We start from the raw sequence: 11,570 nt of genomic DNA, 5'->3' as shown, positions 1-11,570 counted from the left end.
GAGCCAAAGTAATAGTCTGTCACAGTGTAACCATGTTTGCCAGGCACTTGCTCAGCTAACCCTTTCAGACCTGAATTATTTCTAGTGATTGAAAAAAATTGTAAGAATGCTGTTTCTGTCTGTAATGCACAGAAGAAAATCTGTATAGCAAATCCAGTTAAGTACAATTTTTATTTATTTTTTCCCATTGCATTGGAAGCCTGTGTGATATATAATTTATTTTGACATTTTTTTATTTTGTAAACCATCCATAAACAGTAAAAAAAGCATGATTAAAAGGTGTTTTAAATCACATTAAATTAGTAAAAATTAGCTGTTACTTTGCTTCAATGGCTCTAGTACAACTGTTTTTCCAGTGCATTGGGCTGGGCCAAGTTACTGTTTAATTGGTTTATAAACTTGTTCATTGGCTGGTTCAAACAGTGTTATGTGCAAAAAAAGAAAAAAAAAGAAAATACATGTCCATTGTAATGGATGCAGCAGATCATGCTGGTCATAAGCACTCTGGCCATTGTTCAACCTCACCCACAACACAACACCTCACAACTTTTATAGGTGTGGGTGTTCCCAAGCCATCTTTTGAGGTAATTCCTTATGACCAGTTTACCTATTGCTATCCCACGACTTTTTGGCATCTCAGCGAATGTCACAGGCCTGATTAAAATGTGTTAGTATTTCAATGTGCATTCAGTGTAAAGGTATGTGAACATGAGTAGAGAACAATAGTTTGCATCTATGTGTCAGGACTTTACTCTTCTGTGACACAATCCAGGACTATTATTGATTATTAACTGATCAAGTGCAAGAAATGTACTGCAGCATGTGATTTAGTTTGTGATTAAATAAAATGACATATTAGATTTAGGCTGTCTGATTTTATTGTGCTGACAATGATTGTTTATAATCACTTTTGCGTTCGAGAACCTGTTTCATGAATGTCTTCAGATTGTTTTACTGCAGAGGTAAACAGAAGAGCAGTATGAACAGATTGGACATATGCATTCCAAATCAATGCCTACACTGGAACAATTTACTGGAAATTTGAATCTAAACACTATTTTCTTTATTGTTAAATATTAAAAAAGCAATTGAATTCTTAACTTGTTATTCACGAGGCTTTATTTTATCTTTAAATGATGTAGTCTGGTTTATTTACAGAGAGAAACACATACATACTTGGAGAAATTCTATTGAAGCCACATCCACTTTTAATATTTGTGTTCTTCTGAAGCTAGTGGTGTTGGTTTCCTGAACAAGGCTTAAGCCTGTTCATTGACCATACAGCAATATGAATGGAAATTCTCAATTGAATTGGGATGTGTAGTCCAGGACTAGGCTTAGTCCCTGTCTGGAAAACTGCAACTAAATCGATGCTGTCAGATCATAAATGTGAACATTGTACATGATTTCTTCCCCTTCAGCACATTAGGTTTGATGAGTGATTATAATAATGCTAAAATCTGCAATGCCTGATTTAATATGAGGAAATGTTTAATATATGTACCATACAGGAAGCAACCATCCAGTGCAAACACACTTCCTATTTGAGGAGACCAAGAGAATTTAGACAAACCTAAGTCAATTGATCCGTAAATATTGCTAGATGCTGAATGATTTCAGTTCAATAATTCTCTCCAGCACATTCAATGTTCTGTCCTGAAATCTCCACAGTTGCTTCAGTCAGGCAGTTCAAGTCACTGTCCTGCTGTAAGGTGAAGCTCCATACAGTAAAATTAATCCATATATAAAGCTTGAAATTTCCAATATAGCCCCATGTGGTTTACACTGTTTAAATACAAGATGTTTTGCAGACTGTACTGTTATTGTTATTGTATCAAGGTCACATTTTGATTAATGTCTTCAACTTTGGGAAGAGACGAAGGGCATTTTGTGTAGTGATTTCCATGACCTTTTCCAACGGAATTCCTTTGGTTTTAGCAATGTACTCTGCACTGACAGCGATATTCTTCGGCTCATTTCTCACCTACAGACCAGAACAAACCAAAAAACAGTCATAAACCAAACCATCCAAGCCACTAAAACAAAGAAGTATGACTTTATTACAGAACTGGTATTAATCTAATTGCAGCTGAACCTGTTTCTCTGGTCCAAGAGCTGGTGAATCTGTCTCCAGACACATATTCTCCAGCGGCAACTGTTTCACCAGTTTCTGCTTCTTAGCAAAGGAGCACAAACATATGACCTCATTGATGGTAAATACTAGATTTTATAATACAGAAATTTTAATTTATAGATAATAAATAATTTCTTCTAGACGATTACCTGTTCACTTCTTACAATTGATGGCGGTATAGAAAAAAAATATCCTGCACGGACACCCTCCATTGCAACTGAGGGTTTTCCATCAAAAGCATGAAGAAGGACATTTTCTACACCTGGTTTTTACAAAAAAAAAAGTAGTCAAGTTTACAGTGAATAATATAAAATACATATCTCTAACTCAAGGTATGTGTCTGGAAGATCCATTAGAGCAGTAAAAAGAACACATTACCTAGTTCCTTTAAAAGATGAATGGTAGGTCTTCCAGCAGATCTGGAGTGAACATTCCTGACAAATAGAGGTGTTTACTTTCATACGTTTCTATTTCAAGCAAAAAAAAATATATGTTAGATAGATAGATCTTTGTTTTAAACTACTCATGGATTGGATGTATCAGAATGATCCACTTGAGACATACAGAGGTAGATTTAGCTGCTTTGCGATCTCTGCTTGACGAATGAGCACTTGTCTCTGGCTTTCTTTCCCTGCATCACTGTTAACCACCCGAGGTGTGAAGTCAAGGCCAACCTGCAACAAAAACAAATGTTTTTTTTTTTTAACTGTGAGGCAAATTATTCTTAAAAAAAGAGTATAATCAACAAAATGTAACAAATCAACTTTGTATAATGTACAATATATACTGCTATCACAATACATGATATGATAATGATATGTAACACTGAAATTGAAATGCACTGGTTAGTACCACATACACAAAATACAATTAAAACAAATATACAGTAGCATGTTGTTTGATATTCAGTTAATGATTTAATGTTGCATTCAGCATAAAGTTGGCAAAAATGGTATTAATTATATGCTCAGAAAGGCACCAGAAAGGCACACCATATACTGTACTACATGACTTACCTCACCAATAGCCACAATGTGCTCTTTAAATTTTTCAATTAATGGTAAGGCTGAATCTAGATCCTGTGAAGAACAAACACAATCTATTAAACAGAAAGCTCTAAAGTGAAATCATACACTAATACATCTTTGCATCTTGTCACAGACTACAGAGCTCAAACCTCTAGTAACGCCCCTCTGGGGTGGTCTGGGTCTTGGCCTTGAACAGGGTGAACTCCAAGGCAAGGCATCACAAAACCAGGAAACCTGAAAGAAAAAGAAACCATGTAAAATAGAATTAATTAACTGCACACATATCTGCCTGAACACAAGTCAATGTTTTTTTATGGTCAACATGGAAGAAACAGTACAATACAGATTACATCAGGTGCAAACATAAAACTAGAACAACACAATAGATATGATACATATGGCACAAAGACAAATAACAGACGGGACAGCACAAAGCTGACACTGTACTCTCTGAATATGTGTATGTTGAAGACAATGTGCATAATGAGTTATGTAGCTACAGTAACATGCTATTACAAACAGGTGTATGCAAGAAGTGTAGCTGAGCTTACCTGTGTGACAGCTGAATGATTTTCTCAAACTCATCAGCGTGTTCTGCCACCGCAAGAAGAGCCAGAACTCCTGACTGAAAAAAATAAAACAAATATGCCATAAACATAAAAAAGCATAAACCAGCATATATTGTTTCTGAACACTGATATACTGATCACTAAGAAAGATTTTCTTAAATTTAGCATTTTCTCAAGTTCAGCCTCTTCAAGAAATCTCTTAAATAAGCTGCTCATGACAAGATAAGCAATGCAGGTAGCAAAGGCAGGTAGCCAGCTATTAAATGCAATTACCTTTTTTGCCTGAGCAATAACATCATCGATGTCCTTTTGTGGGGAAATAAGGATAAAGACAGGTTCAGATTTAGGAGTGTTGTAAAGTAGAGTAAACAAAAGTACTGATCAACATCTTACGTCATCAAAATCTCCAGCAGAGATATGACAGTGACAATCAATATACCCTTGCATGAACCGCTGGTTAGATAAACCGCTCACAAAAAGAGTTATTTAATATCTACACCTTAAACTGGCAGCTAGCAGCTATTAGAGCAGAGTTTTCTCCCCCGGATATGACACAAAGCACATGGTGCGCAAATCTGCGCAGCTTCGCTGATCTACAAATCATTCCCCGACCCGCTTTCGTATGATGTAGAGATCACTCCGCCTACAGTCCGTTTTTTGAAGCACATCTCCCACATTCAGCTATTGATCACTATTATCAACACATGCACAACTAGCATCATGTGTTTTAATACGATATATTACAAGATATACAGTATCAGTCAAAAGTTTAGACACACCTTAAATCAAATGGATGTATTTAAAATAAATAAAGAAATAGTTATACTTTAATGAGTTAACTGTTTCATTTAAACAGCAGCAGTGAAAAAAATAAGGAAGTTTAAGCTCCCTATTTACTATCTAGGGCACTATTGAGTACGTCGGACATTTTCTCTGAGTGTCCGAGTCGTAAAGTGGAATTGCCGCGTTATTTTGAGGCACTATAAAAACTTTCATAATGTACCAGGATTTATAGTAAACATCGCTCCTTATTTCGCGAGCTGAAAATTGCGAGTCTCGTTACTAAGCAACAGACCAAACAAACCGAGAGGACGCGGAACCATCAGGGTTGCCAGATACTTAAGGTGGGATTTATATAAAATCAAGTCACTGGGTAAAACGTGTTTAAAATTCGCATACATGAATAGAAAACCATCCAAACAGCTGATGTTTAGCATATCAACAGGGTTTATTCCAACATGATCCTAAATAAAATACATGAAATATCTTATCTTATATATCACCAATTACAAAAAACAACAACGATATTTACACTTATTTTATGTGTATGTTTGTATTATAAATGTGTTTTGTGCATTGTATGATAGGACACACTAACCAAAACAAAGTAATTACAGCACATACAAATAAACTCACAAGCAATGAAATAAGTAAATACTGATATATAATAACCTATACAAACAATGCTTATTCAAATTTCCATCAGCAGAACTAAAAGCTCTGTCTCTACCAGGTTACCTACAGTATCCTCAACACTGCTCAGTTAAATTTCCCAACTCTTAACACTTGGTAGTTTTGTCCACCCGTCAAAGCACACCGTTTCCTCCAGTCAATTTCAGACACAACTCGACATTTAGCATGAAACTACTCAAACTGGCAACACCACGAGCCGGTGCGCGCTGTAAATGTCAGATGTCTCTCCATGTAACGTTAGTTCATTAATGTGAGGGTTTGTGAACAGTGTAAATATAACAGTCAGAGATTACTCTGCTCAGAGCTACTAACTTTAATTCAGATCTCAGTGTTTGTGTTTATGGAGTTTTAAACATAGTTCAGGTGTTCAGATGTTCGAGCAGAGCGGGCGCGTGATAATGATGGGAGTGTCCAAATTCACTACTGTTTTATACCCTTACTTAGTGACCTACATAGTGTCTCCCTATTTAGCGCAACACTAATAAGGTCACATGCTCAGAGAAAAATGACCGACTAGTGTCCTAAATAATAATAGGAAGCCATTTCGGTCACAGACACAGTTCAGTCCATTCACGCGTCTGTATATGTGACCAGAGCGGGCGCGTGTAACTAATGAGGGAGTGCCCGAATTCACTCGTTTTCGACTACATAGTCTATTCCTAATGAGGGGATAGGGAGCCTATTCGATCACAGCCTGACTCTCTTGAGCCCCCTGGTGGCGCAGGTACGCTGTTCAGTGTTTTTTGTTGAATGTGAGGAACAGGAAGTGCACGAGGTCTGCAGCTCTCCTTCAACCCGGTTGTTCTGGCAACCTATCAGGTACAGTTTGGTTAAGGAGGAAGTTCAGCATTGTTGTTTTTTTTTTGGATAGTCACATGAGCTAGTTGCAGGTGATATATCGTGTGATCTGCACAGGGTTTAACCACTGGAGAGCTTTCCTCACTCTAGAGCGGGCGAGTGCAGAAACATGGGGGCTGGAAACCTGTGTGTTCTCTCCCTGTTTCTGTTGATGGGAAGCTGCCTCTGTCAGTATCAACCTAACTGGGACTCCATAGATTCCAGACCTGTGCCTGAATGGTTTGATCAGGCCAAGCTTGGGATCTTTATACACTGGGGTGTGTTTTCTGTCCCCAGCTACGGAAGCGAGTGGTTCTGGTAAGTTAAGTTTTCTTTTTATGTGATACGAGCTCGAGTTAAGTATGTTCAATAGCTGCAGTAACAATGAATTGCTATGAACAGCTATAAGTCAGTCAGATTTAAATATTCTACTAAAAAAGCCCTATAATCATATTAGGCAATAACCCTGCTAACAGGCCAGCATTTTTGTCAAATTTCCACCTGATATTACACGTGTAAATCTTGAGGATTTTTATTCAACAGTAATTTTGGTTTCATTTATGAAACGAAACATTACTAAAAATTCTAATTGTAAAATGTAATTAAACAAAATCATTAGAATCAATGTTTAAAGTCAATATTTTTATGAATACAAATCAAACATGTCATGTCCCCCAAACCTTTCGTTGTGTTATGATTGTTTATTTTTTATGTCTATTTTCAAATGTAACAATTTGGGTTTGATTCCTCTTCCTGATCTGAATTATTACGTTTATCTACACTTGTAGCCCAGAGAAAAGAAAGAAAGAAAAAAAAACTTGCTCAGGTTGATCAAGCTGGTTGAACTCGTTAACCGGCTTAGCTTATTGCCTATGCAGGTTATACAAGCATAAACAACCTGACCGAGCTAGATTACCAGTATGATCAGCATGACCAGCAAGGCCTCAAAACATCAAATGTAACATTCGCTGGTTAACAGCTGGTTTGTTAACCAACTACTTTACCAGCTTTTCAACCACTTTCACCACCGAAGACCAGCTTGCACCATCTGTAACCAGCTACCAGCAAAGCTGGTCTTGAGCTGGATTTTTCAGCAGGAACAAGTGCAACTAAACTCCAGACAGCTAGTTTAAGAGACAGCAAAACACCTTAGTGCCGTTATTCTCATTCGAGTCTCACAATTGAAGTAATAATTTTAATGACTGCAGTATGAGTCGTATAAACCCCACTTACTCAATAGAAAACCATGTATTCTTTACCTAATAAAACACACACATAATACTAAAGATACAGGAATATCAACACTATTTTATAATAATATTATAAGTCATTACAAATTAAAATAGTTAGGATACTATCGTTGAAGGTGATTTCAGATTTTTAAAAAAGGATTATACAGCAAATCGCGATATAGTTTTGTACAGGACTTACTGAATGGGATAAAGATAAACTTGGACTTTAACATTAACACTGAGCATGTTTCCAGCACCTACTCACATTTATTATATTTGCATATATAATTCGTAAGATGTTTCTGCATTAGCTGGAGCTCACCATTATCTCTTTGTTGAGTTGTTTTTATTATGTTATTTGTTTGTGCTGTCTGGTTTGACCAGAGAAGGTTGGGTTCCTCCAAGGTTTCTTCCTCTTTTTGTTGGCACAATCTGTTGGCACAATCACTGTGGCTTGGACCTGTGTCTCTACAAAGCTGCTTTGTGACAACATTTGCTGTATAAAGCGCTATATCAATAAGTTTAAATTGCATTAAATAAACTTTTATCTACAGGTGGTATTGGCAAGGCCGGAAAATACCTGACTATGTGTCATTTATGACAAAAAACTTTGCCCCTGGATTCCAGTATCAAGACTTTGCACCAAAGTTTACCGCTGAGTTCTTTGATCCGAAGCAGTGGATGGACATCTTTTCAGCATCAGGAGCAAAGTATATCGTCCTCACATCTAAACATCATGAAGGTGGGTGTAATTATATTCATGAAAGAAAGCAACTTAATAGAAAGTAAAAAAATAGCAACACTGTAGGTGCTGTAATGACTGCTTGAGTCCAGCAGATGGTGTAAAACCTTTGCTTATTAACATAATTATTGTTGCTGGTGATCTTTTTTTATTTATGTAAATTTCAAAACAGTGAAGTTTATTGTGAACAGTGAAATAAGGACATTTTAGTACTGTTTATGACTAAAGTGAATCTTTTATAGCACATGCATTTAAGTAATACTGTGGTCATCTTTTAGACCAGGGCAACATACAGTTATATAAGACATCTTATCTATATTTGTACTTCAATAACAGTACAATTTTATTGTTATATTGCACAGTCATGCACTACCACCATGACCCATAAGAGAAATCCTCCATTTCTGCTGATGTAGATTTTTTTGTTCTGCATATGTGCAGGAAACACAAATGTTTCACTTCCTACAGCATTTATACAGATTGATTTGTTGTTCATTTTTCTGCTTCTTTTCTAAACAGTTAAAGGGAAGATTACATATATGTGGTTTTATAAAACCTAAAAAATGTCAGTGTTGCGATAGTATGAAACAGATTAAATTGCTCTGTTAGCATTGTTGGACTAAACCTCTAAATTTTCTTAATTTCTCAGGTTACACCCTTTGGGGCTCAAAGTACTCATGGAACTGGAATGCAGTGGATGTTGGACCAAAGCGAGATCTGGTGGATGAGATAGCTACCGCCCTGCGGAAGAACACTGACTTACGCCTTGGGCTCTACCACTCTCAGTTTGAGTGGTTTCACCCTCTTTTCAGAGCAGATGCTGCCAATAATTTCAAAACCAATGTTTTCGCAACTGAGAAGTCCCTGCCTGAGCTTTATGAACTAATAAATAAATACAAACCTGAACTACTGTGGTCTGATGGAGATGGAGATGCCCCTGACCAATACTGGAACAGTACTGGGTTCCTAGCATGGCTGTACAATGAGAGGTGAAGATATTATTTGCTTTGTCAAAGTCTTAGTAAAAAATACTCTGTACTAGTGTTTGTGCTGAAATGTAATTGTACATATTAAACAGTATTTTTACTCTATATTTGCAGCCCTGTTCGTGAGACAATTGTAACTAATGATCGGTGGGGAAAGGGTAGTATTTGTACACACGGTGGATATTACACCTGCACTGATCGGTACAGCCCTGGACATCTGCTGAAGCACAAGTGGGAGAGCTGCATGTCCATTGACAAGCGTTCTTGGGGCTTTAGAAGAGAAGCTGCACTCAGTGACTACCTTACTATTGAGGAGCTGCTTAAGGTAAATTCAGTCGTAGTAATACACTAAAATGTGTGTAAAATGTAATAATATCTATTGAAGTAGTAGTCCCATAGACTGTTTTACTTTTTAACTGAAAGCAGTAGTATTCCTGAGTTAAGGGGTGATAAAATGTTCTAATTATTGTTTTCAGGGTTCTTATTTGACCATCCTGCATCATCTAATATATATTTATTCTAAAAACTGAGTGACCTCCTAGGGTTGTTTAATATAATTGCTTTTATATTTTAACAGGTTAAGAACAATAGGAAAAAAAAACATTATCCCACACAGCAAATTATTTACAAATAATCTGCATTAAAAGTACTTTCTCACATGCTAAATATGCTCACCATTTTCAAATTTACAAATCTTACAGACAGCCACTTTAATCGATGATCAAAACAACTGACCAATATCGTTTAGCATTACTGAGAATTAAGACTTTAAATTTGAATATTGTATTTGTTGTCCATGTGATTTAATAAGAATTACATCTGTATAACATGCATGTTCCTCTTCTTGCTTTTAAGAGCTTTATAGAGACCGTGTCATGTGGGGGGAACCTGCTGATGAATGTGGGTCCAACACACGATGGTCGCATCGTTCCTGTATTTGAGGAGAGACTTCGACAGATGGGACAGTGGCTGAAGGTCAATGGAGAAGGAATCTACAATACCACTGCATGGAGAGTTCAGAATGATAGCGTCACACCTGGAGTCTGGTGAGTTCCTTTATCAGTGCAATTTTATTGTAAATAAAACTCCACAGATCAATTTTTGTGAATACATGTCTGGCATTAAATTATGTTATCTTAAGTAAAATGCATATGCAAAATGTTTGAAACATTATGCATAAGTTATTATCCAAAAATTACACAGTCATTTTTTGCTATGTATTTAAGTCTTTGTTATGCATGTTTTTAATCTTCCATAAGGTATACATCGAAGCCACAGGATAAGGCAGTCTATGCGTTCTTGCTTTCATGGCCAGATAAAGGATCTGTTGTTCTGGCCGATCCTATTGTGTCAGCTAGTACACAGGTAACTATGTTTATTATTTTATTGCTGTATCATCCACCATAATGTTGTATGTTTTCTCCCTTCATACAGAACCAATAAAAAAAATTGTTGTAAATCTTTGCTCTTCAAATCAGGTGGTGTTGGTGGGCAATAAACCATTGAAGTTTGACGTGCTAAAACCCACTGGTCTGCAGGTTTACCTGCCCACTCTGACCCCTAATGAGATGCCTTGCTCCTGGGCCTGGACCCTACGACTGACTGGTATAGCTTAGTCACATAGTTTAGGACGCTTTTTAACAGTTAAATTCCCAGGAGATCATTTTTTTTAGATTAATCGTGTGGTAATAAGGGTACATATAAATCTTTTTTTTTATTCTGTGAGTATATGAAATCTGTTTTTGATTTGTTTTATTTTTGCACAAAGATTTTATGATAATCTTGAAGGTTTCTTTCTACTTACATTGTATTTTATAAAATGCTGTAGGTTTCAGTTTGTCAGAGTTTATGCAGGGAGCTAATTAATGATTTTATATTGGCCATTCTATTTGCACTGTTTTTCTTTTTTTGGGATGATGTAAAGGGAAATGTAGCTTCATTTTAAATGAGATGTGTATCTAACAGAGTAAATGTGACTTATGTTTTTTAAAAAGGAAAATTCTGAATACTTGAAAATTGCCTTTTTTTAAAGCATTGCACTTAATTTACACCAAATAAAATGGGAAACGTTCTTTAAATCTGTGTTTTTCAGCTTTTTAAAAATTAAATAGCATTGCAGTTATAAGTACTACAAATCAGCAGTGTTTGATTCAAACTTTGTTGCTAAATGAGAGGCCTTGCTTAGAATTGTAGATATACCAATCTGAACATTGTCAGTGACTTTGTATGTTCAAGAAAAAATCTTAAAAACAACATAAACAAGTTAATTTGAATAGACTTGTGTGTGTGTGTGGGGGGGCAGCTGGCTAAAATATCTGCCATAGTAGACTTACGAAAGGACTGGGAATCCGAGAGCGTCACATGCCACACCAAGACACACGTGCTTAAAGCACCCCCCACCCAACCAACCCCCCGCCCCCCAGAAACTCCCTATCTGAGTTATTCAGGACAGCCGTGCCAAGAATAGCACTGCACTGTTTATGCAGATCACAGGCCCCTTCAACTTAAGCTGGGGTTAAAGCGTTTGAATGAACAATACAGTGCAGTTTCTACCTACAGTATATTCTTT

The 11,570-nt window shown here is 36.6% G+C and overlaps 2 protein-coding genes across 7 annotated transcripts; one reads left to right on the top strand and one right to left on the bottom strand.

Annotated features, from left to right (window-relative positions):
• Positions 1-1,101: 1,101 nt before the first annotated feature.
• Positions 1,102-4,475, bottom strand: LOC103031209 (putative deoxyribonuclease TATDN3). Of its 6 annotated transcripts, none has more exons than XM_022673013.2 (10): positions 4,231-4,475; positions 4,005-4,037; positions 3,714-3,787; positions 3,312-3,396; positions 3,151-3,213; positions 2,699-2,808; positions 2,513-2,568; positions 2,284-2,396; positions 2,096-2,170; positions 1,102-1,984 (listed from the first exon to the last, which is right to left on the bottom strand). In XM_022673013.2, exons 1-10 carry the CDS (start codon positions 4,333-4,335, stop codon positions 1,841-1,843), a joined length of 858 nt encoding a protein of 285 aa, XP_022528734.2. In that variant the 5' UTR covers positions 4,336-4,475; the 3' UTR covers positions 1,102-1,840. The 6 variants fall into 6 exon arrangements, with proteins under 6 accessions (XP_022528734.2, XP_022528732.2, XP_022528733.2 ...); XM_022673011.2 differs by having other exon boundaries at positions 2,096-2,176; positions 4,231-4,471; XM_022673012.2 differs by having other exon boundaries at positions 2,096-2,173; positions 4,231-4,470.
• Positions 4,476-5,962: 1,487 nt separating this feature from the next.
• Positions 5,963-11,079, top strand: fuca2 (alpha-L-fucosidase 2). The gene is made up of 7 exons (XM_015606544.3): positions 5,963-6,359; positions 7,828-8,015; positions 8,665-9,004; positions 9,116-9,326; positions 9,857-10,047; positions 10,261-10,366; positions 10,480-11,079. The coding sequence occupies exons 1-7, from the start codon at positions 6,172-6,174 to the stop codon at positions 10,615-10,617; spliced, it is 1,362 nt and encodes a 453-aa protein (XP_015462030.2). The 5' UTR covers positions 5,963-6,171; the 3' UTR covers positions 10,618-11,079.
• Positions 11,080-11,570: the final 491 nt, after the last annotated feature.

This window comes from Astyanax mexicanus, chromosome 14 (assembly GCF_023375975.1).
Source record: "Astyanax mexicanus isolate ESR-SI-001 chromosome 14, AstMex3_surface, whole genome shotgun sequence".
Taxonomy (NCBI): Eukaryota; Metazoa; Chordata; class Actinopteri; order Characiformes; family Acestrorhamphidae; genus Astyanax; species Astyanax mexicanus.
Note: the sequence above shows the minus strand (reverse complement) of the source record. Positions and strands in the feature narration are given on the sequence as shown.

Excerpts from the sequence above, each read along its gene's own strand:
- LOC103031209 (XM_022673011.2), bottom strand. The coding sequence starts at position 4,335 with ATGATTTGTAGATCAGCGAAGCTGCGCAGATTTGCGCACCATGTGCTT. Across the intron at positions 3,214-3,311 it reads CCAGAGGGGCGTTACTAGAG|GATCTAGATTCAGCCTTACC; the intron begins GTTTGAGCTCTG and ends TGTTCTTCACAG. Across the intron at positions 2,809-3,150 it reads ACATTGTGGCTATTGGTGAG|GTTGGCCTTGACTTCACACC; the intron begins GTAAGTCATGTA and ends TTTTTGTTGCAG.
- fuca2 (XM_015606544.3), top strand. The coding sequence starts at position 6,172 with ATGGGGGCTGGAAACCTGTGTGTTCTCTCCCTGTTTCTGTTGATGGGA. Across the intron at positions 8,016-8,664 it reads CACATCTAAACATCATGAAG|GTTACACCCTTTGGGGCTCA; the intron begins GTGGGTGTAATT and ends TTAATTTCTCAG. Across the intron at positions 9,327-9,856 it reads CTATTGAGGAGCTGCTTAAG|AGCTTTATAGAGACCGTGTC; the intron begins GTAAATTCAGTC and ends CTTGCTTTTAAG.